Consider the following 21,097-nt stretch of genomic DNA (forward strand, 5'->3'; position numbering starts at 1 on the left):
AGTGCTCTCCATCCTTCTCTCTGGGGCCTGGGATGTATCCAGCCTCCCTGTGATGGTCCTTGTCCCTGGTCACCGTGTCGTTAGGTGGCGCTGGGAGGTTGGTAACGGGGAGCAGCGAGGGGGTGCAGGGGTGACCGGGCACCCCTGGGGCTGGAAGGGGGGACCCGGCTCTCCTGCTGCCCACAAGGCCCCGGCTGCTTGCCTGGGCTCGGAGCACACCGGGCGGCACTCCGGGGCTCCCGTTCACATTCGGGTTCTGCTCTCTGGGCAGGATTAACCCTGTGGTGTTTGCTCCAGGCACGTCCCCACCGTGGTGGTCCCAGGGGCGAGGGAGCAGCTTCGCTGGCAGCTTCCGCCTCGCCCTCCGCTCTCCGGAGCAGCCGAAGGAGCAGTTCCAAAGCTCACACGAGGTGGAAAGCGATGCTGTGAGTGACACCCGTCTGGTGCTGGAAGGAGGCCTGAAAAGCTGAAAGTCGTCACTGCCAGCTCTTAACGTGGGCTTCCCTGCTCCAATGAGTTATGGCTCAGCTTAGCTTTAATGAGACTGCACAAAGCTGGTGGAGCTCAGCAGCGAGGGACGGCCTCGAGACCGTCCACACAAGGCTACGCGGTTCCCTTCCCAAGCCAAGCTTTCCTTGGTGGCTTTTGTGCCCCTCCCAGAGGCAGGAGATGGAGCAGAGCCCATCATGGTGTGGACTGGTATCACAGTAAGTGCTCTCCAGTTGGGTCTTTACCACCTCTCACTGCTGTTTTGCACTGCTCTGCCTCAGTTTCCCCATCTGCAGAGCTGTGCAGGCTCACTGCTCTGTTCTGGGGCTCCTGCCTTGCATGTTCCAGGGATGAAACAGGTCTGAGGCTTTCCAGGAGCTCCTGTTGATGCCGTATTTTGCAATTACCCCTGGGAGACAAGCGCAGAGGCTCTGACTGGCTTTGCTAATGGGCTGCTTGCTGAACTTGGCCTTTGCAAATCAGCAGTCAGAGCCCAAGAGGTTTCCTGCACTCAGGAATAAGCAAAAACCCAGCCTGTGTTGGGTCTTTGGCCCAGAAGGGCTGTGCTGCCCTTTAAAAACCAGCTCACGTGACCCAAAAAGTGGTTGAAAAAAGCTTTTTGGCAGTGTGGCCAACAGAGAGTTTCCCAGCCCCATCCCTGGAGCTGGTGGGGCCGCAGAGGCCGTGTCCGGCTTCCCACCCTCCCGGCCCCTCACCGCATGCATCACTGAATTGTGGCACCTGCTGCCGGGAGCCTGGATGAGTCCGTCTGCGCTGGGGCTTTGCTGGAACAGATGGCTCCGGAGAACGCTGACTTCAGCGCCTTGGCTGGGCGCAGGCATCGCCCGGCGCGTGCCCGGCCCTCGCCGATTGCTGTCCACGGCACGGCTTCCCGCGCCTCGCGTGCTCCGTTCTCCATCCACAGCAGCTGAACGGGCTGGGGGTGAAGCGCCAGCCGCTGGGGTTGCTGCGCCCAGGGAGCCGCTTCCCTCCCGGCACAACATCACCCCTTGGCCAAAAGCATCCCAAGCGCGTCCTTGGCTCCAGCCCCACCACAGTTTCCACTCCAGGCCTTGGACACCCCTCCTTCCCAGGGCTCAGTGCTCCCCAAAGCATTGCTCGCGGCTGGGGGGCTGCGGGGGTCCACGGTGCCTCGGCTCCGGGGGGCTGTTCAGGCATCTTCATGAGATGGAGCAGACGTGGAGGTGGGGATGTGCCGGGGGTTGTGTGGCCCTGGGAGCCAACGGCAGCGTGAGAAAAAGGGGACCTTCACCCCTGTTTGCTGCTTAAATGGGGCCCGGAGGGAAGGGGTGAGGGGGTGCCCAGAGGGAGGAGCAGCTGCGCTCAGACCTGCTTCAATTTTGACCCCATTGCTGAGGAAGGGAGGTTGGCAGCCGAAAGGGCTTGGATGGGTGTGGGATTGGGAGGAGCGCAGGGCTGGAATTGGGTGCAGGATTGGGATGGGTGTGGGACTGGGGCAGGTGCCGGTCTGGGGCTGAATCTCTGGCCTGTCAGAGATTCAGGCCAACGTCACTGCAAGACTTGGCTCTGGCAGAGGGACCTGTGGACATGGTGCCGTTTGCCCTCTCCAACGTCGGAGGCCGTTAGCGGGATGCAGGTGTCCGCGCAGGCTGTGCCACCCCCTGCCCTGTGGGGCTCGCGGTGCTGGTGCTGCACAGACCCAGGTCCTTTCCTTCCCAAAATCCCCTTTAGGATGCCCTCAGGCCAGGAACCTTCTGCGGAGTCTCTCCTGCCGGTGGGAGGCTGAGGGTGGGGGCTCGCCCTGCGGAACTGGAAATGTTAAAGATGCTGCCCGGGATGGGACTGGGGTGTGGGTTCATACTGGGAGCTGCTGGACTCCCATTGACTCTGCAGAACTGGACGGTCCAGAACGGAGCAGGGTTGAGTTGGATGCACCGTACCTCAACCTGGGATGCGAGGTGCCTACATGGAGCTCAAGGTGCTTCTTCACCACCAGTGTTGGCCGGGATGGGTGAGTGCAAAGCTGGACTACCATCACCCTCCCAACGCGGTCTTCCCACGTCTCCCTGGCTCCCCAGCCCGGCCGTCGGCCGCTCTTCCCTGCAGGAGGTGGCTGCACACCGGGAGCTGTTGGAGCACAGTGCTTTGCATTTCTCAACCTGCTTTCCGAGCCTCCTGTGAGCAAAGACGGCGGCAAAAGGTAACAGGGTGATGGAGCAGCCGGCTGAGCTCCCTCTTGTCGGGGTTGTGGGTGAGGGACCCTCTGGGACGCTGAGGGCACCACCCCAGCGCTATGGAGGAGGAGAATGATGAAGGCGGGGGAAGGCAGCTTCGTGCTGGTATTATTCCCAACCAGCCCAGAAAGCCGGGCAAAGAGGGCGCAGAATCTCCAGAGAGGATGTCACTGAGCTGCTGGGAAAGCCAGAGGTTTGCATCCAGGAGAAAAAGTGCAGGAGTTGTGGGCTTTGTCTTGGGGTGCTGTTGGTGCTTCTGATTCACGAGGGCACTTTGTTTCAATGTAAAAGGGATTTGTGGTGTTTAAAGGCACAGAAAAGGCATTGGGAGCTGCTCTGCAATCGCCCAACATACTGCGTCGTGGGGTGGTGGCCCAGACCCAGCAGGGGTTGGATGGGGGCACTCACTGCTTTTTGACACAGAAAAAAGTTGTGGGTTTTGCTGTTTAAGTCACTAAAGGACTTTGCCAGGAAAACCGAAAACCTGGAGAGGAGCTCCCAGCGCTGCCACTCGCTCTGCGAAGCATTGGCCATGGCTCTGGGGGTTTGACTCCCAGGGGAGAGGAGACGATGCAGCGTGTGTGGCCCCACCGGTCCCTGCCCCCCCTGCTTGTCCCCTCTGCAGATGCCTCCAGCTGTGCCCAGCTGTGCGCCAGACCTGGCTCGGTCTGTCCCACCTGTGGAGTTTGGGCTGTGATGGGGGCTCAGTGTCCAATGGGGTGGAGATGCTGGAGGGCAGTGGGTGGGATGGGGACACCGGGTATTGCCCCGGGGAGTTGCTGTTGCCCCCCTCATCCTCCTGGCACGCTGTCAGCTCTGCGGGAAACATTTTCCCCACGGAACATCACTGGGACTGAAATAGGTGGGAGCTGAGACTCTCTGAGGGATCTAGACCAGGGACCAGCTGGCCCTGGGGGGAGAAAATGAGGCCCCTGATTTTCCAGGATGGGGAGAAATAAGGGCACAGGAACAGCTCAGGGATTCTGTGCCAGCCCCGAGGGACCACGTCCCTGGAGAGGCGGTCCCCGGGTCCATCACACCTGACCATGACGGTGACAGAAGGGGTTAAATGCAGCTGCTGCTGCTTAAGCCCCAGAGCCCCCCTTTAGTTGTCCTGGGCAGAGGATGGGGGGCAGCAGGGACCTGTTGCTGACCCTAAACTCTCCTGTCCTCGGGCGAGGGAGCAGCACTGCCCGCACCAGGCAGCGCCGGGGCTGGGGGAGCAGGATGCGGCCGGCGGGGACCCCAGAGAGGGTGCAAGGTCCCCTGTCCCGATTGTCCTGAGCCCCAGCACTGCCGAGCTCCTGCACAGAGAGCCGGTGCTGCTTTTAGAGCTGTTAAAACGAAACCAAAATTGCACTTTTTTTCCCCCTTACCCCCATTTTTTGGCATCTCTCACAACCCCGAGGAGGCAGGGACAGCCCAGGCAGGTCCTGTCCGGCAGCTCGTGGTTGGCACAGGCAGCAGGATTTTAGGCAGGATGAAACCTCTCTTGAAGCGCCCTGGCAGGCCCCGGGGACGCCGCCGCAGGTGGCTGCGGTGCCAGGCTGGGTGGCAGCACCCCCACAGCCCCCCACAACCCCCAGCGCCTGCGCTTCGGGTGCCCGTGTGCCCAGACGGGGTCTCAGCGCTGGGGGTCCCCCACCCCAGCAGATGCCCCTCGGGGTGGTGCCCGGTGCTTTGGAGCTGGGACGGAGGGCGTTTGGAGCTCTCCCCCCACGGCAGAGCCCCACCCGGGCTCTCGCCCCTCTGTGCGGAGCAGGGGGTGCTTTGGGGGCAGCGAAGCAGCGTGGGCACCCAGCCGGGGGCAAGGGGGACCCCAGCAGCGCCCTGCCCGCCTCCCCCCTTCCCCTGATGGAACTCTCCCCTCTCTCCCCCCAGTCTGGTTCGCTCTAAACCAGTGCTGCAGGATCAGCTGATGCTTTGATGCTGGCCCTGGCGACAGCTGGAGGAGGCTGCTGCCGGCGGGGGCTTTGCTCTTCGTGCCACCCCGCTTTGCTGTCCCCGATGGGGACCCTGGGATTCGTGGGGTCTCTGGGGCTGATGATGGAGTCCCTGGTGGGGACTGATAGGGTCCCCGGAGCTGATAATGGGGACCCTGGGGATGATGGGGGTCCCTGGAGCTAATGATGGGGACCCTGGGGCTGATAATGGGGACTTCGGGATTCACGGGGTCCCTGGGGCTGATGATGGGGTCCCTGGGGCTGATGGGAACTCCGGGGCTGATGTTGGGGACCCCGGGGCTGCCCTGCGCTGGCTGGAGGGCACATGGAGAGGGGTAGATGGGCAGTTTCCCCCAGTTCAGTCGGCAAAGGGCTGGGAGGTATTTTGGGGGGAATTGAGTTTACCTCAGCGTTTGCACCCCTCCAGCCCTCCCTGGGCTGGGCAGGGACTTGGGGGTGGTTGTCGGGGGGCTCTGCCTTTCTTACTGTGGGCTTTCCCTCCTGGGGAAGGGGGGGGTTAGTGATGGAGTGGGGGTCTCCTGCCCCGTGCCCCCCTGTGCTGGGTGCCAGGGCAGGGCTCGGCAGCGGGAGGGCTGCCCGCCTCCATCCCCCGCTCCTCCCCGGGCTGGCGGCCAGCCCCGAAGTTGCGGCGAGGCGGGAGGACACACGTCCTGTCCTTCCACCGCCCCCGGGGCTCCCCCCGCGCCTCTCTCCCTGCTCAGCATCCCTGCTCTCATCCCACTCTGCCTCCCTGCTCAGCATCCTTGCCCTCATCCCGGCTCGGCATCCCCATCTGCATCCCTCCTCTCATCCCTGCCCTCATCCTTGTCCTCATCCTAGTTCAGCATCTCTGCTCAGCATCCCTGCCCTCATCCCGGCTCAGCATCCCTCTCTGCCTCCCTGCTCAGTACCCCTGCTCTCAGCTCTGCCCTCATCCTTGTCCTCCTCCCTGCCCCGCATCCCTGCCCCGCATCCCTGCCCCGCACCCCTGCCCCGCATCCCTCCTCAGCATCCTCATCCCTCCTCCCGGCTCGGCCCCCCCCCACCCCGGGCAGCCCCCCCGGAGCCGGGGCGGGGGGCGATGGCTGCCGGGCCCCGCCACCTGCTGCCGGGCCCCCCCCCGCGCCGCCTCCCCCCGCCGCCCCCCCCCGCCGCCGCCGCAGCGGAGCCGCCGCCGCCGCCGCCAAGGACGCGCCGGGACCCCCCCGGACCCCGAGCGCGGCCCCGGGGGGGCGCGGCGGGAATGTAGGCACCGGGCAGCGCCGGTCCCGTGAGTACCGGGGGGACAACGGGCTCTCGACGGGCTCTCGGAGAACTTTTAAGGACGAGGTGCGGTTTTTTCGGGGACGGGGGGGGCTCGCGCCGGCCGCTCCCCTCCGCCCCCGCATCCCCCGCATCCCCGTCCCGGGCGGGGGGGAGGCTGCGGGTGGACCCCGGGCGCTGCGATGGGGTTTCTGGGGTGCAGAGGGGCTGTCCGGCTCCTTTCCCTCTGCCCCCCACCCCCGCAGCCCGGGAATGAGGGACAGGGATGACTCTGGATCCTGGGAGCTGGGATGGGGCTGGTGGGGGGCGCGGGGGACAATGTTCTGGCCATTTTCCTCTGCCCCCCCCCCGCCCCCCGAACCCCCTGCATCCCGATCCCGGGCAGGGGATGAGGATGAGGGTGGATCTTGGGTGCTGGAATGGGTTTTTGGGGGGTAGGGATGTTGTTCTGGTCATTTTCCCCTGCTCCCCCCCCCAAGCCCCCTGCATCCCCATCCCGAACAAGGGATGAAGATGAGTCTGAATCCTGGCTGCCAGCATGGGGGGGCTTTGGGGTGAGGCGGGGGGGCTGTCTGGGCCATTTCCATCTGCGCCCCAAAAGCCAATAGCTCTGCTCACCATCCCAAGCAGAGCACGGGGATGAGTCTGAATCCTGGGTGCTGCACTGGGGGTCTTTTGGGGGTTCGGGGGGGGGCTACCCGCACCATTTCCCTTTGCTCCAGCACCACCCTGCCCCCCATCCCTGACAGCCCCTGCTCGCAGTTCCAGGCGGTGATGGGGATCAGTCTGGATCCTGGGATTGTTTTGAGGGGATGGGAGACAGGAAAAATATTTCACCCCAAAAAAAACAATCCCAGGAGCCTTCCCTGGGTGCCACCGTCCCCGCACCTCCCCAGGCCCCCCCGCTACCTTGCGTAACCCAGCGGCGGGCAGGGCACTTGCCGTTTATTTTTGGTTAATCCATATTCGACCTTTTTAAGCTGCATTTCGGTGCGTGCGAGTGCGGGGCCCTCCCCACCGCCCCGGCACGCAGCCCCCAGACCACAACTGTTGCTGTCGGAGGCGCGGGCGAGAGGCAGAGGAGGGTGGCGAGGAAGACGAGGGTGATGCCGGGTGGTGGCAGATGAAGGTTGGAAGGAGACGATGCTTCCCGGGGGTCGCCTGCGCTTCTCCCTCCAGAGCTGTGCCCCCTGCGAGGGGTCAGAGATGGCGATGAGTTGGCATTAGGATGGTTTACTTGCTTTCCCTACTTTTGGGGAGGCTCTGTCGAGGTCTCCTTACCCCACAGGGTGTCCCCCCTACCTGGGCAATGCCACCCAGTGCCTCCCCGATGTCCCCCTGCCTCGCCGCAGGTTTGGGCTCTGTCCTTTCCGTGGTCGGCAGCAGCTCCCTCTCCCTGCGCCTCCCCTGTGCTTTGCAGGCTCAGAGGCTTTTTTGGGGGATAAGGTTTCTCTCTCAAGCGATATTTTGCATTTTGGGATTTTATTTCTTCCTTTCCCGAGGTCAAAATATCTGCAGGAGCTCTCGCCTGCTCGGAGCGGGAGAGGGAGGGAGGGACGGAGGGCAAAGAGGAGGTTTGGAATGAGGAGCAAACTTTCTCTGTTGCATTAAAAGGACGTTTGGTGCGTGGGGTGAGGCTGTGCTTGGGGAGGGGGTTGACCTGCTCAAAGCCACCCCAAAGCAGCACAGACGGAGTGCCCTCTGCCCGCTGGGGAGGAGCAGGGAGCTGCCATCGCCCTGCCCTGCTGCGGCCGAGCCCCCTCCGCGGGCTCCAGCCCAGCCGCCGGCCCTTCGCCCGCCTGGAAAAACCTCCCTTGGGAAAGGCCTTTTCCCAAAAGATCAGTTCAGCAGTGCTGGCTCTGAGAGATTGGAAAATGTGGGGTTTTTTTAAAGCCCGTGGGGGTCTTTGCTGCGTTGTGCGGGGCCCAGAGCAGCCCTGGCTCCGGCAGTGGCGCACGATGGGCTCAGCTCCTCCTCTGCCTCCACCACTTTCCTGAAATTTCCCTTCCCTACGCTCTCACCTCCAACCCCCCCCCATGTTTTCCTGCACCTCTCTGCTCACTCCTAGGAAAAAACAGGCTGGGAGGGCGCGGGTTGGGCTGGAGGAGGTGCTGCTCTGCGCATCCCATCCCGGCCATTTTGGAGCAGCCCTGGCTCCGACCCGCGCACGGAGCCCCACCGGCCTCCCCCGCGGCCACCAAGGGCTGCGCGTGGCGCCGGGGGCCTGGGAAGGAGCCAGCGGGAGATGTCCCTGCCCACGGCCACGAGTGGAACTGGATGGGCTTGGAGGTCCCTTCCAACCCAAACCATTCCATGATTCCATGAAGGATGGAAATTCCTTGTCCCGGTTGCCAACACGATGCTCCCGTGCCCACCTCCTCTGGCTGTAAGCAACAGGGATGCTTCCCACCTGTGGCTTCTTCCAGTGGGAAACCAGTTTGCCCAATCCTGCTCCCAGTTGCCCTTTGGAAGCAGCACCCGGCATTACCGGAGGGCTTTGCCGGCCGGCGCCTGGATTACTCGGGGCTGGCAGAGGCTCCCGAGCACGGGGCAGAGCTGGGTTGAGGAGGAGGAGGATGGAGGGCGTGGGACGGGTGAGGTGCCCCCTCCGCAGGGCTGGCACGGCCAACCCCGCTGGGGCACCGCGAGGGCCTGGCGTGTGTTTAAACCTCCTTGAGGAGGGCCGAGCCGGGCCGAGCCGCCAGGAGAGCGGCTCTGTTTGTTTTCGGTGGCGTGTTGCTCCCCTTCCTCTCCGCGAGGGTAGATGGTGCCGGATTCCCGATGAATTATTTATCGTGGCACTAAAAATACTCAGAAATTCGCAGCGAGGAGCGGGTGGCGCGGGCCGCCCCGTCGCTGGGCTGGCCGTGCCGGAGCGTGGGATGCTGCCAGCGCGCCATGACTCACGCACTGCCCTCTCCGGCCAACGGGCCTGGCTGTGGCCATCGGCACGGCGTCGTGGCTCCTGCTGCCTGGCCAGCGGGGGTGCAGCCTGGCACCCCCAGGGGACGGTGGGTGCTGTGGGTGGACGATCCCCTGCCGAAGCCCGGCTGAGCGAGACGCTCTCCATCGAGCAGTGGCGCCTGAGCCCCCCGGCACCTGTGGGGCGTGGGAGGGGATGTGGGGCTCGTGTCCCCTGTCCCTCCGCAGGGGACAGCGCTGGGGCTCAAACCCCTGCTGTGCAGTTCTTGCAGGGCGTGAGCGTCGGGTTCGCTCCCTGCGTTATCAGTCCAAGGCGCTGGCGGGGGGATGGCGGCGAGGCGAGGGCTGCGGCACAGCCAGTGGTGGGGCGCGCGGCCCCCCGACAGCCGGGGCTCGGTGAGGGGCTCCTCTGGCCGTGCCAAGGACACGTTAAGCAACAGCAGCTTTTAATCACAAGTGACGTTGCCGAGCACCAGCTGGCATCTTGCTGCATGGAGCAACACCAGCGTGCGGCCGGTGCCCCCGCGGATGGCTGCTCATCCCCTCCCCACTGCCCAGCGTGGCGCCAGGGTGATGGCAGGGACTGAGAAGGGGGAAAAGACCCAGAATGGTGTCTAGGAGAGAAATTGGAGCTAAGGGGCCGGCATACAGGTGCTTCGGTTGGGATTTGGGAGGCAGCCGTGAGGGGCTGGGGCAGGGGGGACAGGGGCAACTGCTCCAGGGGTGGCAAAATCCCACCATGAAGGTTGCAGAGCTGAACCCTCCCTCAAGGGCAAAGCTCCTCCTGCCACCTCTCGCTGCTGTCCCAGCCCCCGCTGGAGGAGCAGCCGTGGCTTTTGGAGGGGGGACAAGGGTGGAAGGGCAATGGGGCCAGGAGGGGCGCGATGGTGGTGGGATGGCAACCAGCTGGAAGGGGTTAGTGGATGGTGGGGACAAGGGACACGGCACCGGTGTGTAACAGTGGGTGGTGGGCACAGCTCTATGGTCACCCCAACACCACATCCAGCCTCCTAAGGATGGGGGTCCCCCTCTCTCCCTGGGCTCATCCTTGGGGTGGTGGGGACGGCTGGGGCGAGTGTGGCCGGGGGTCCTGACTGGGGCTGTGACCTGTCCCGGCAGGGACGCGGTGGTGGACATGGGCAGAGCGCCGGCGCATGCTCTGCTACTGTCGATGGTGCTGGGCTGCTCGGCTGCATTCACGGACCTCCTGCTGCCGGGCCCCGAGGAGCCGGTGGTCAACGTGGCCGTGGTGTTTGGTGGCACATCCTACCCCCTGCACATCCGCTCTCGCCTGAGCTCCCAGAGCTTCCTGGACATGCCCTTGGAGATCCACCCCATCACTGTCATCGTCAACAACACCAACCCCAGCACCCTCCTCACCCAGATCTGCGGCATCCTCGCCAGCCACAAGATCCACGGCATCGTCTTTGAGGACAACGTTGGCACGGAGGCTGTGGCCCAGATCCTTGACTTCATCTCCTCCCAGACCCAGGTCCCCATCATCAGCATCAGCGGGGGCTCCGCTGTGGTCCTGACCCCGAAGGTGAGGCATTCGCGGGGTGTTAGTTTGGGGGGGATGTTTGGCAAAATGAGGCATCATCAGAGATGGGGTGGGAGACGCTGGAGAGCAGAGGAGCTGCTGGGCTGAAGCGCGGGGGCTTATGGGCAGTGGCTGCGGCCATGTGGCTGACCAGGGTGGTGGGACATGGTGTGGACCTCAAAGAGGGTCCTGTTGATGGCACGTGGGAGGGGAATTCAGCGCCCCATCAAGGGGACATCTCTAGTGTCCTGCTTCCCATCCCCTGTGGGCTGTGCCCACCGTGGGTGCTGGGGTGGTGTCAGGGCTGCCAGGGTGACGGCAGGATTGGCACATCACCATCTCCTCCCTCCGCATCCCGCCAGGCCCCGAAATGGCCGCTCAGGTGACATGCAGGAGGCTCGCTAGGCTGCGGCAGCAATCTCAGGTGCACCGTGGTCCAAAATGGGATTTTTGGCTTCTCTGCTCCTCGCTGGCGTCAGACGCTGTCACTGTCACTGTCACTGTCACCTGCCTGCCAGGAGCGCTGGAGGCCGCAGAGCTGCGGCGATGGGCTGCGGAGAGGCTGATGGGGAGGAGGTTTCCGTTCCCCCCTCCTGGCTGCTCCTCTCGCCCAGCCCGCGCCGCAGGGGTCTCGGTGCCCGCTCTGTCCATGGCAGCATCCCCTGGGGGGACACCCTGCCGCTCTGTGGGACAAGGGCTCCACTCTGGGTTGGGTGTTTGAGGAGAGACCTCTCTGGAGGCTCACCCTCCTCCCCTCCCTCCACGGGAGGTCCCCAGCAGATCCTGCCCCGGTTGGGGCTCACCAACTGGCCGGACCAGCACCTTCCATGGAAGAACGGCTTCCCTGGAGGTGGAGGGGTCGGGGTGGCCAAACCCCGCTGCTCTCGTCCAACCTTCTGCAAACGCCATTCGCTGAATCATTGAAGACAGAATCAGATCAATTAAGATTTGCTAATGAGAGGCCAGATGGCCGAGGAGGTGGGGCAGGAGGGAAGGAGCTGTGTGGGCTCTGGCAGCAGGTAGGAACTCGGAGCTGGGATGGCATTTATGCTCCTGGCAGAGCCGTTGCCCACCTTCCTCTCCTGATGTAAGGGGAAATGGTTGGTCTCCTTCAGAGGGCAGATGAGTGTTTGGTCTACAAGCTGGGAACTGCAGGAGAGGCCACAGCGTTTAACCCTTTGCTTGGGATGATGTTTCTTGGAGACCACTGGTAGATCAGTCCCATTTTGGGTGTCTGCAGCCCATGGACCGTGTCAGTCCATGGCTGCCTTGAACTCTTCATGATGACAAATTCGAGGTGGTTTGCACGGGCGTAAGAGACAGCGCAGCCCTGACCCCTTCTTGTCCCGCAGGAGCCCGGCTCAGCTTTCCTGCAGTTGGGTGTCTCCATCGAGCAGCAAATCCAGGTGATCTTCAAGGTGCTGGAGGAATACGACTGGAGCTCCTTTGCCATCATCACCAGCCTCTACCCGGGCTACAACATCTTCCTGGACGTCATCCGCTCCTTCACGGACGCCAGCTACTTTGGCTGGGAGCTGCAGGATGTGCTCACCTTTGAGATGAGCCAGGAGAGGAGCAGCTCCAGGACGCAGCGGCTCCTGCGGCAGATCGATGCCCAAGTCCTCATCGTCTACTGCTCGCGGGAGGAGGCCGAGTACCTCTTCACCATGGCAGAGCAAGCCGGCCTCGTGGGGCCAGGCTACATCTGGATTGTGCCCAGCCTGACAGTAGGCAACATGGAGGTGCCACCAACCTCCTTCCCTGTCGGCCTCATCAGCGTGGTGACGGAGAGCTGGAAGCTAAGCCTGCGGCAGAAGGTGCGGGATGGGGTGGCCATCATCGCCATGGGGGCAGCCAGCTTCTTCCGGGCCCACGGATACCTCCCGGAGGTGGGACGGGACTGCTGGACACCCACTGGGGCCACCACCAACAACACCAGCTTCTACCGGTGAGGCTCGGGGGCCCTCTGGGATGGGTGTGAAGCACAGAAATATGGAAATGGAGACGGAAGGGACAGGGGAGGAGGAGGATGGAGCTGGCGGGCAGGGGAGATGATGCTGGCTCTGGGTGCAGCTGGTGGACTGCCTCTCTGCTGGGTTTCTCCTGCAGCATCTCCCCAGAGCAGCCCTTGCCTTTTTCAGTGCTTCTCTGTGATTTGGGACCCACGGGGGCCTCGGGGAGGTCACAGCTCTGCTTTGCAGTGCCGTTGTGGCACCTTGGGGCTGCTGTGGTGCTCTGTGCATCCTCCACCCTGCAGTGGACCATCCTCAGGGCCTCCTTGCTGGCAGGACTTTCTCCAGCTGCCCAGAGCTCCTTGTGCAGGTGCAGAGAGTCCTCGACTCTCTGTGGGACCTCGGCAGCCCAGCTGGAGCTGGAGGAGGAGGGTTGTACGAGACTGGGCTGCACGGGGAGGGACTCACGGGCGCTGTGTCCCACCAGGCACCTCCTCAACGTGACCTGGGAGCACAGGGACTTCTCCTTCAATGAAGGTGGCTACCTGGTCAGGCCCACCATGGTGGTGATCTCCCTCAACCAGCACCGGCTCTGGGAGATGGTAGGACCCCTGGACCCCAGGGACGGGCACGCGGTGGGGGTGGCTTGGGAGGGTGAGCCTGGCGTCAGGCACGGGCTGGGCTCCCACCCCGGGGCAGGTCGTGCCCTGCAGAACCCATGGCTGTTACCAAAGGTACCCGTGGTGGTGTGGTGCACCTTTGCGGCAATGCGAGGCTCCAAGAATGGGGTTTGGCACCAAAGCTCTGCCAGGAACAGGGTTTCTTTCCCTGCAATTTGGCTGAAAAGTTCCAAAAGACACAAAAACTTGTCCGCCCACCTCTGGGGAACGGCAGCCAAGCTCCTCCACCTGGAATAAGCTGCATGGAGGGGTTTTGTTTTCCTAGTTTAAAAGCATTTGGGGTGAAGTTTGGCCAGGGTTGTGCTCACCCAAGCCCGGTGCTTGGATCCCAGGAGGAAAAACTTTATCCTGTGGTCAGTGGGTGCATGGGGAAAGGGATGCTGAGATGGATCTCACCATGGCTGAGCTCCAGGATGATGATGCTCTGGGAGAAGTGGTCCCCAAAGGCTTGGGGAGGATGGACACAGGACCCCCTGTGCCCCTCAGACCCCGAGATGCGGGGTGACCGTGTGCTCTCCCTCGGGGGCAGGTGGGCAAGTGGGAGAAAGGCATCATCCACATGAAGTACCCGGTATGGCCGCGCTACGGCTCCTTCATGCAGCCCGTGGCCGATAACCGCCACCTGACTGTGGCCACGCTGGAGGAGAGACCCTTTGTCATCGTGGAGAACACAGACCCCAGCACCGGGGTCTGCGTGCGCAACACCGTGCCGTGCCGCAAGCAAACCAACTCCTCCCAGAGGTGAGTGGAGAGGGGGAGCTCAGCACCGGCCACTGCCCTCCAGGCTCAGGGAGGCCCCGGCGTAGCTCAGAGCGTCTCTGGTTGGTCCAACCCATTTTTCCTGGTGTGGTTTCAGTAGCGACGGCCTCGTGGATCCCTACACCAAGCTGTGCTGCAAAGGCTTCTGCATTGACATCCTGAAGAAGCTGGCCAAGACAGTGAAGTTCTCCTACGACCTCTACTTAGTGACCAATGGCAAACACGGCAAGATCGTCCGTGGGGTCTGGAACGGCATGATTGGGGAGGTACGGGTGGGCATGGCTCAGACCTCACCTTCAGCCCTCCCTGGGGTCATCGCTTGCTCAGGACATGCCCTGGCCAGGGGATCCCCCGCTGGAGACGGGTCGGGATGGGACAGCTTGGCATGAGCTGTGGGCAAGGCTTGGTGGAGGAGAGCCAGGAGGGAGTCAGCTGAACTTTTACAACCCTGGGGAGGGGATCTTGATCGGGGAGTGCAGGGATAGGGTGAGCGGCATCATTTTCAGCTGAAAGAGGGGAGATTGAGATGAGTTTTTAGAGAGAAATATTTTGCTGTGCAGGTGGGGAGGCCCTGGCCCAGGTTGCCCAGAGCAGTAGTGGTGCCCCAACCCTGGAGGGGTTCCAGGCCAGGTTGGATGGGGCTCAGAGCCCCTGATCCAGTGGGAGGTGTCCCTGCCCATGGCAGGGAGTGGAGATGGATGGCCTTTGAGATCCATTCCAGCCCAAACCATCCCATGACTCGATGACCTGCAGCTGCTTGGGTTTGTGTCAATGGTCATTTAAGAAGATGACATTAAAACAAAAGGACGAAAGTTAAGGTTGGCAATGCTGGAGATGAGGAAACGCTGGGGAAGGCGGCGCAGGTCCCTCTGCCCACCCTCACCCTCTGCCCTCCCCAGGTGTACTATAAGCGTGCGGACATGGCCATCGGCTCCCTGACCATCAATGAGGAGCGCTCTGAGATAGTGGACTTCTCCGTTCCCTTCGTGGAGACGGGCATCAGTGTGATGGTGGCACGGAGCAACGGCACCGTCTCCCCCTCTGCCTTCCTGGGTGAGTGTGTCCCTCTGCCCGTCTGTCTGTCCGTCTGCAGGCTCATCCCACGCTTCCCACCAATGCAAATTGGAAATATTGTTCAGTTTTAATAACTTCTAAGAAGAAAAAGCCTAAGTCATAAAGGAAGGAGATTGTGCAGGCGGCTCTGGGGCTTTCTCCTCCCTTCGCCTCAATAATCCCCTTATTACCGAGCCTGTGGCTGGAGCTCTGGGTTCTTCCTCTTCATCACTGGCGAGGAGGAGGGCAGGGACGTGGCGGGGGACAAAGGGGGATTTGCCGAGCTCCGCGCCGGGGACCCCTTCCCCGGCACCAGCACAGGGAACAGCCCATGCTCTAAGTTTTATTTAATGAATTTTTAACAAGGAATTCTGCAGCTCAGGAAGGAGAGGGGTCTGGGCAAGGGCATCCTGAGATCTGGCCGGGCGCTCGGGCAGGATGCTGGGCTCCGGGCAAGGGCACGGTGTGGCATCGTGGCTGAGCGGGCTCCGTGCGGGCGATGCCGTGGGGCGATGCCGTGGGGGGAGGACATGGCCAGCCTGGGCACGTGTCCCCTCCCGTCGGCCCACGCTGCGAGCTGCTCCCCCAGGAGCAGGGACCCCTTGGCGGAGCCTCCTGCCCCGCACTGCTGAGCCATCAGGGGAGACCTCTCCTCCTGACAGCCAAGGACACGCTGACAGATGGGCTGCGGCGGCTGCGCGTGGAGGGCTCGGATGAGATCCAGCCGCTTCTGCCACCCTGTCCCGGCTTATTCCGGGCAAACGGGGGCTCAGCGCCCACCGCCGGCTCCTGGGGCTGAGTGGGGCCAGGGCACTGGGACAGGGGACGGGGCAATCAGCTTGTGATCCCATGGGAAACCCTCCTGCCAACGCCCTGGGGATGGATGGGGAGCATCTCATTACCATCTCCCTGCTGATGAAAGCCCGGCTGTGTTCAGGAGGGGAAGCCACAGCTTCCCCCTTCCCTCCGGATTCCCTGTGGATCCGCTTCACCACAGTCCCAGCTTCTCTCCGAGGAGGGGCAATAGTGAGGAGGATGAGCCCTCTCCGTCAGGGAGAGCTCCAGGTGTCCCCAGAGGGGGGTCCTGGGGGGCTGACGGGGTCCCGCTTGCCTCGCAGAGCCTTACAGCCCGGCCGTGTGGGTCATGATGTTCGTGATGTGCCTCACCGTGGTGGCTGTCACCGTCTTCGTGTTCGAGTATTTCAGCCCCGTTGGCTACAACCAGAACCTCACCAGCGGCAAGAGTGAGTTGGGGGAGGCGGGAGGTGGGGGGACACGTCCCCAGCTGTGCTGACCACTGTCCCCACAGGGCCAGGAGGTCCCTCCTTCACCATCGGCAAGTCCGTGTGGCTGCTGTGGGCTCTGGTCTTCAACAACTCGGTGCCCATTGAGAACCCCAAGGGCACCACCAGCAAGATCATGGTGCTCATCTGGGCCTTCTTTGCCGTCATCTTCCTCGCCAGCTACACCGCCAACCTGGCCGCCTTCATGATCCAGGAGCAGTACATCGACACCGTGTCAGGGCTGAGCGACAGGAAGGTGGGGTCGCGATTGGGCTGAGGTCCCCAAACGATGATAAGGGGGTTCAGGTGGGGAAAACCTGGGGGGTTTGGGGGCTGGAGGTCTCTGCCAGCTGGCTGGGCATGGGGGGTGGATGGAGGGCTGGCTCTGGGGAGACGGGACACGGCTGGGCTATGGATGCCGTGTGACGCTGCTCCCCGGGGCTCCCCGACACAGTTCCAGAAGCCGCAGGAGCAGTACCCCCCGTTCCGCTTTGGCACCGTCCCCAACGGCAGCACCGAGAGGAACATCCGCAGCAACTACCCCGACATGCACACCCACATGGTGAAGTACAACCAGCGCTCCGTGGAGGATGCCCTCACCAGCCTCAAAATGGGGTACGGCTCCTCCACAGGACCCCTAAATGACCTGCAGCTCCCTGGGATGGGGTACAGTGCCCCCCAGATGGGGTGGGGCTCCCTCTGCTGGAACGCAGCCCCCCACAAGTGAGACGTGGGCTCCCCAGGAGGGGTGCAGCTCTCTCAGGTGGGGTACAGCTTCTCTGCTTGAGGTTACGGCCCCTCAAACAGGGTCCAACGCCCTGCAGGTGGAGGACAGGTTCATAGAGCTTCCCTCAAAGGGGATGCAGACACCACCCCCAGCGGTTCTGGCTCCCCCAAACGAGACACAGCCCCCCCCCCCACCCCCCAGGTTGAGTACAGCCCCCCCAAAGTGGGGTTATAGCTCCAAGATGGGGCAGAGACCCCCTAAAGAGGACACAATCCCTTCCAGACGGGCTACAGCTATCTGAAAAGGGTAGATCTCCCCCAAAGAGGTCCACCCCGCAGTAGAGCTGCCAGCCCCTCACCCTCTCTCCCATCGTCGGGGCAGGAAGCTGGACGCCTTCATCTACGACGCAGCAGTGCTCAACTACATGGCCGGCAAGGACGAGGGCTGCAAGCTGGTGACCATCGGCAGCGGGAAGGTGTTCGCCACCACGGGCTACGGCATCGCCCTGCAGAAGGACTCGCGCTGGAAACGGGCCATCGACCTGGCCCTGCTTCAGTTCCTGGGAGACGGTGGGTGCCTGCGCGAGTTTCTTCTTAGCCCTGTCCCCCTCCTCACCCCAGCCCTGCCCCGCAGGGTGACCCAGGGACCAGGGCTTTGGGCGCCAGACCCTGTGCAGCCTCCCTGGCTCCTTGCAGGATGCCACCAAGGGGCTTCTCCATGAGCTCCTTCCAGGAGACATTAAACCCAGCAGCACCTCTCCAGATGGGGGGGGTCATTCCTTCTGGGGTTCCTCCTGTTCCTGCAGGCTGTAAAATCCTGGAGGTGGCCTTGCACAAAATCCAAGGGTCAGGAGAAGCCTTGGAAGGGGGCAATGAGCATTATTGGCACATGGGGTGGGGGACAGAGACAGGAGAAGGCCCTGGAGAAGCACAAGTGACTGGTGAGATGCTCAGGCTAAGGGCAGCAGCAGGGACTCAGCTATAAAAGCTCCAGGGGTTTGGAGGTGGCTTTCTTCTCCTCCAGCCACGGTGGGGTGGGCAGGGGCTGTGCTCGAGGAGATTGATGCCCAGGGAGAGCGTTTTCACCCCCGTTACCACTGTGTGTGTCCGGCCTCAGGTGAGACCCAGAAGCTGGAGACGGTTTGGCTGTCAGGGATCTGCCAGAACGAGAAGAACGAGGTGATGAGCAGCAAGCTGGACATCGACAACATGGCCGGGGTTTTCTACATGCTGCTGGTGGCCATGGGGCTGAGCCTGCTGGTCTTCGCCTGGGAGCACCTCGTCTACTGGAAGCTGCGCCACTCTGTCCCCAAGTCCCACAAGCTTGACTTCCTCCTGGCCATCAGCAGGGTGAGCGATGCGCCGGGGGCTCTCGAGGGGCCCCAATGTCCTCCCATGGTGCCATGGGGACGAGCACGTCTTGGTGGGCATCATCCCTTCAACCCACACGGGAGGGACTGATGGTGCTGATGGGAGTTCTTGGTTGGGGAAAAAAGCCGGATTTTGAGGCAAAGGCTCGGCCCTAGGACTAACCCTGTGTCTGTATTAGCATCCCTGGGGAAAGGGGTGATGGTGTCACCACCCTGGGGAGGGGACATTGGTGATATCAAGACACCTCAGCCTTGGCAGCAGCTCAGCAAGGCAGGTTTAGGGGTGCAGGACCCCAGTGCCCCCACTGATGTGGGCACCCCCTGTCCCTGCAGGGCATCTACAGCTGCTTCAGCGGGGTGCAGACCCTGGCGAGCCCCAGGCGGGCGCCCACGCCCGATGTCACCGCCAGCTCGGCGCAAGCCAACGTGCTGAAGATGCTGCAGGCGGCCAAGGACATGGTGTCCACAGCCAGCGTGGGCGGCTCGCTGGAGCAGGCCACCCGCACCATCGAGGACTGGAGCAACCACAGCGAGCGCCTCCAGACCACCTTCTCGCTGAGGACACCCCAACTCGTGGTGCAGAACAGCACCGGCGCACACCGGGCCCCCTCCGAGAGGCCAGGAAGAGCCTACGCTCCCAAGGGTGCTCCCCTGGGACCACCGCTGCCCCAGCCCATCCCCATGGACTCCCGTCTGCCCTGGGAGGAGAAGAGGAGAGGGGCGAACGAGCACATCCCCCACCTCATCCACCCCCTGAAGTTTCGTGGCGGCTGTGTGGGGGACGAAGCCCACCCTGGTTTTCCTCACCTCCTGGTGAAGGCGTCCCCGGGGGCAGATTTGGGGGAGCAGGTGCTGGTGGGGAACCACATCGGGGCTCCCCTCCCGCCCCCCGTGTCCCCCAGGGACCTCCCGCTGCCGGACATCTACAGGGAGCACAAGCGGGCGGCGAGCCGGGGGGAGCAGCTGCAGGACCCCCCTCTGGCCCAGGGGGATGGGGGACATGGGGGCTCGGGGACGCTGCCCCGGCTGCTCTCCACGGAGGAGAAGAGGTGGGAGGTGGGCAGCCCCTTTCTGCCTCCGTCCTGCTCTCGCGGAGCCTTCCCTAAAGCCACCAGGACTTGCAGAGCCGGAGGCGAGTTGGCCAGACCCGAGGTTGCCAGGATGGAGCGGGAGAAGCCGAGCCGGTGGGCGAGCTCGGCCAGGGCAGCGGGCGAGCGGGGCGAGAAGCAGAGTCACGGGGGGCTGCGACGCTGCGGGGCTGCTCGCACCGACGTGCCCGACCTCTTCCCCGAAGCCGAGGCCGGCTACGGCTGCGGTCCCCGCTGCGCCCAGGCCAGCGGCCGCCTGGCACCGCGCTCGCCTGTGGCCAGGCTGCCGTCGTACCGCGAGGCCTGCCGGCAACACCCGCGTGCCACCGCCACCGCGCCGGCGTGCACGGCGCACGCCTGCATGAACTCCTACGCCAACCTGCCCCTCCAGCCGGGGCGCCTCCCGCGGGGGTCCCTGCCGCCCCACGAGCGCCGCGTGGTGCCGGGGGGCTGCCGGGGGGCTGTGCGCTGGGACAGGGACTGCGGGCGGCGCGGGGAGCCGGCCGTGCTGCGGGTGGTGGGGATGGAGCGCAGGGACCCGCCGGTGGCCCGCGGGGCAGCCAGTCCCTGCGCCGGCGGCTCCTGGCGGCGCGTGTCCAGCCTGGAGTCGGAGGTGTGAGTGAGGGGCACAGGGTGGCCCCACGGGCCGGACAGTGGCTCCTGGCCGGGCTCCAGGGGGTCCCGCCCCGGTGGTGTTGGGGTGCTCCGAGCGGCTCGGCGGGTCCCGTGCCGGGGACAGAGGAGCTGGGCAGGGGCTCCCCGCAGGCCGGGCTGGCGTCAGGGACACCAAACTCATCGCCGCCGTGTTGCTGTCATGGTTTGGTTTCATCCAAGGCACTCAAAGCACCATGTCCAGGTCATTAAAAAGACATTTCCAACTGGCTGGAGCCCCCTTCTTCTGTCCTCCAGCAGAGCTTCACAGGGATGCTCGTGGTCCTGTGACCCCATCCCTGCGTCCCATTGCAGCTCCGGCACAGGCTCGTGTGCCGGCAGCAGCCAGGCTGAGGAAAAGGGCACCTCGTTAAACCGCGCTGAGGGATAATTACGCAGGAGCCTTCAAGGCTGGAGGTGAGCACTGAAGCTGGAGTTACTGCTCCCTGCTGGGTTTTGGGGCGCTCGGGTCACTGGGATACTCCCGGGAGCTGTGGCACAGCTCGGCAGCCCTGTGGAGTGCCGCAAGGGAATGAGAGAGGAAAATATTCCTCCCACCTTCCCAGGCAGATGGAGCCATCCATCAGGTGCAAAAGATGCTCGGGTTCAATTCTCCTCTTGATGGCTCTGTCCAACTCATCCCTTTTCCAGCCGGGATGGGGTGGGCAGCGGCGACACCGGGCAGGGTGGGGGCATTGGGGGCTGAGGCTGCGGCCGTGGCATTGCCGCCTGGTGCCAATCCCGGCACAAAGCCGCCCGCGTTGGGTGGCAAACCAACCCGGGAGGTGCCAGCCCTCAGCCGCTCTTCCCGGCTGGTTTGGTGTCATCTGCCAGGATGAACCTTTCCCCCCAGAAGCTCCATTAATTTTTCCTCTTTTAAAGCAGCTGCTGGGCAGTCCGGGGCCAGCGAGGGGACGGCAGCGGGGACGATGGCAGGGGCTGCCCCGGGATGCCCAGCGATGGCCACAAAGCCCTAGGGAGGGCAGGAAGGGTCCACACGTGGCCCAGCGTCAAAAGCGCTGGCGATGTCCATCCATCCGTCTGTCTGTCCATCCATTCCCCCATCGGTGTGGGGATGGGCCCAGCCGGTCCCCCCAGCCCCGCTGCCATCGCACGCTGGTGCAGGCGCTTTGATTCCCTTCACTTATTTATCATTGCAATT

General features: G+C 63.6%; 1 protein-coding gene across 4 annotated transcripts; it reads left to right on the top strand.

Annotated features, from left to right (window-relative positions):
* The first annotated feature begins 2 nt into the window (after positions 1–2).
* On the top strand, positions 3–20,432 carry GRIN2C (glutamate ionotropic receptor NMDA type subunit 2C). Of its 4 annotated transcripts, none has more exons than XM_054082987.1 (14): positions 3–2,482; positions 2,578–2,671; positions 9,953–10,376; positions 11,726–12,321; positions 12,813–12,927; positions 13,535–13,746; positions 13,862–14,030; positions 14,664–14,817; positions 15,936–16,061; positions 16,127–16,356; positions 16,555–16,715; positions 17,209–17,396; positions 17,944–18,176; positions 18,530–20,432. In XM_054082987.1, the coding sequence occupies exons 1-14, from the start codon at positions 2,287–2,289 to the stop codon at positions 19,901–19,903; spliced, it is 4,272 nt and encodes a 1,423-aa protein (XP_053938962.1). In that variant the 5' UTR covers positions 3–2,286; the 3' UTR covers positions 19,904–20,432. The 4 variants fall into 4 exon arrangements, with proteins under 4 accessions (XP_053938962.1, XP_053938963.1, XP_053938964.1 ...); XM_054082988.1 differs by having other exon boundaries at positions 13,865–14,030; positions 18,530–20,310; XM_054082989.1 differs by lacking the exons at positions 3–2,482; positions 2,578–2,671 and adding an exon at positions 5,789–5,918 and having other exon boundaries at positions 18,530–20,308.
* The last annotated feature ends 665 nt before the right edge of the window (positions 20,433–21,097 follow it).

Source organism: Cuculus canorus, chromosome 18, assembly GCF_017976375.1.
Source record: "Cuculus canorus isolate bCucCan1 chromosome 18, bCucCan1.pri, whole genome shotgun sequence".
NCBI classification, from domain to species: domain Eukaryota; kingdom Metazoa; phylum Chordata; class Aves; order Cuculiformes; family Cuculidae; genus Cuculus; species Cuculus canorus.

Bases quoted from the DNA above. Each gene is read 5' to 3' on its own strand.
- GRIN2C (XM_054082987.1), top strand. From the start codon at position 2,287: ATGTTAAAGATGCTGCCCGGGATGGGACTGGGGTGTGGGTTCATACTG. The intron at 14,818-15,935 runs GTGAGTGTGTCC...CTTGCCTCGCAG, and splicing joins CTCCCCCTCTGCCTTCCTGG to AGCCTTACAGCCCGGCCGTG. The intron at 16,716-17,208 runs GTACGGCTCCTC...TCGTCGGGGCAG, and splicing joins CTCACCAGCCTCAAAATGGG to GAAGCTGGACGCCTTCATCT.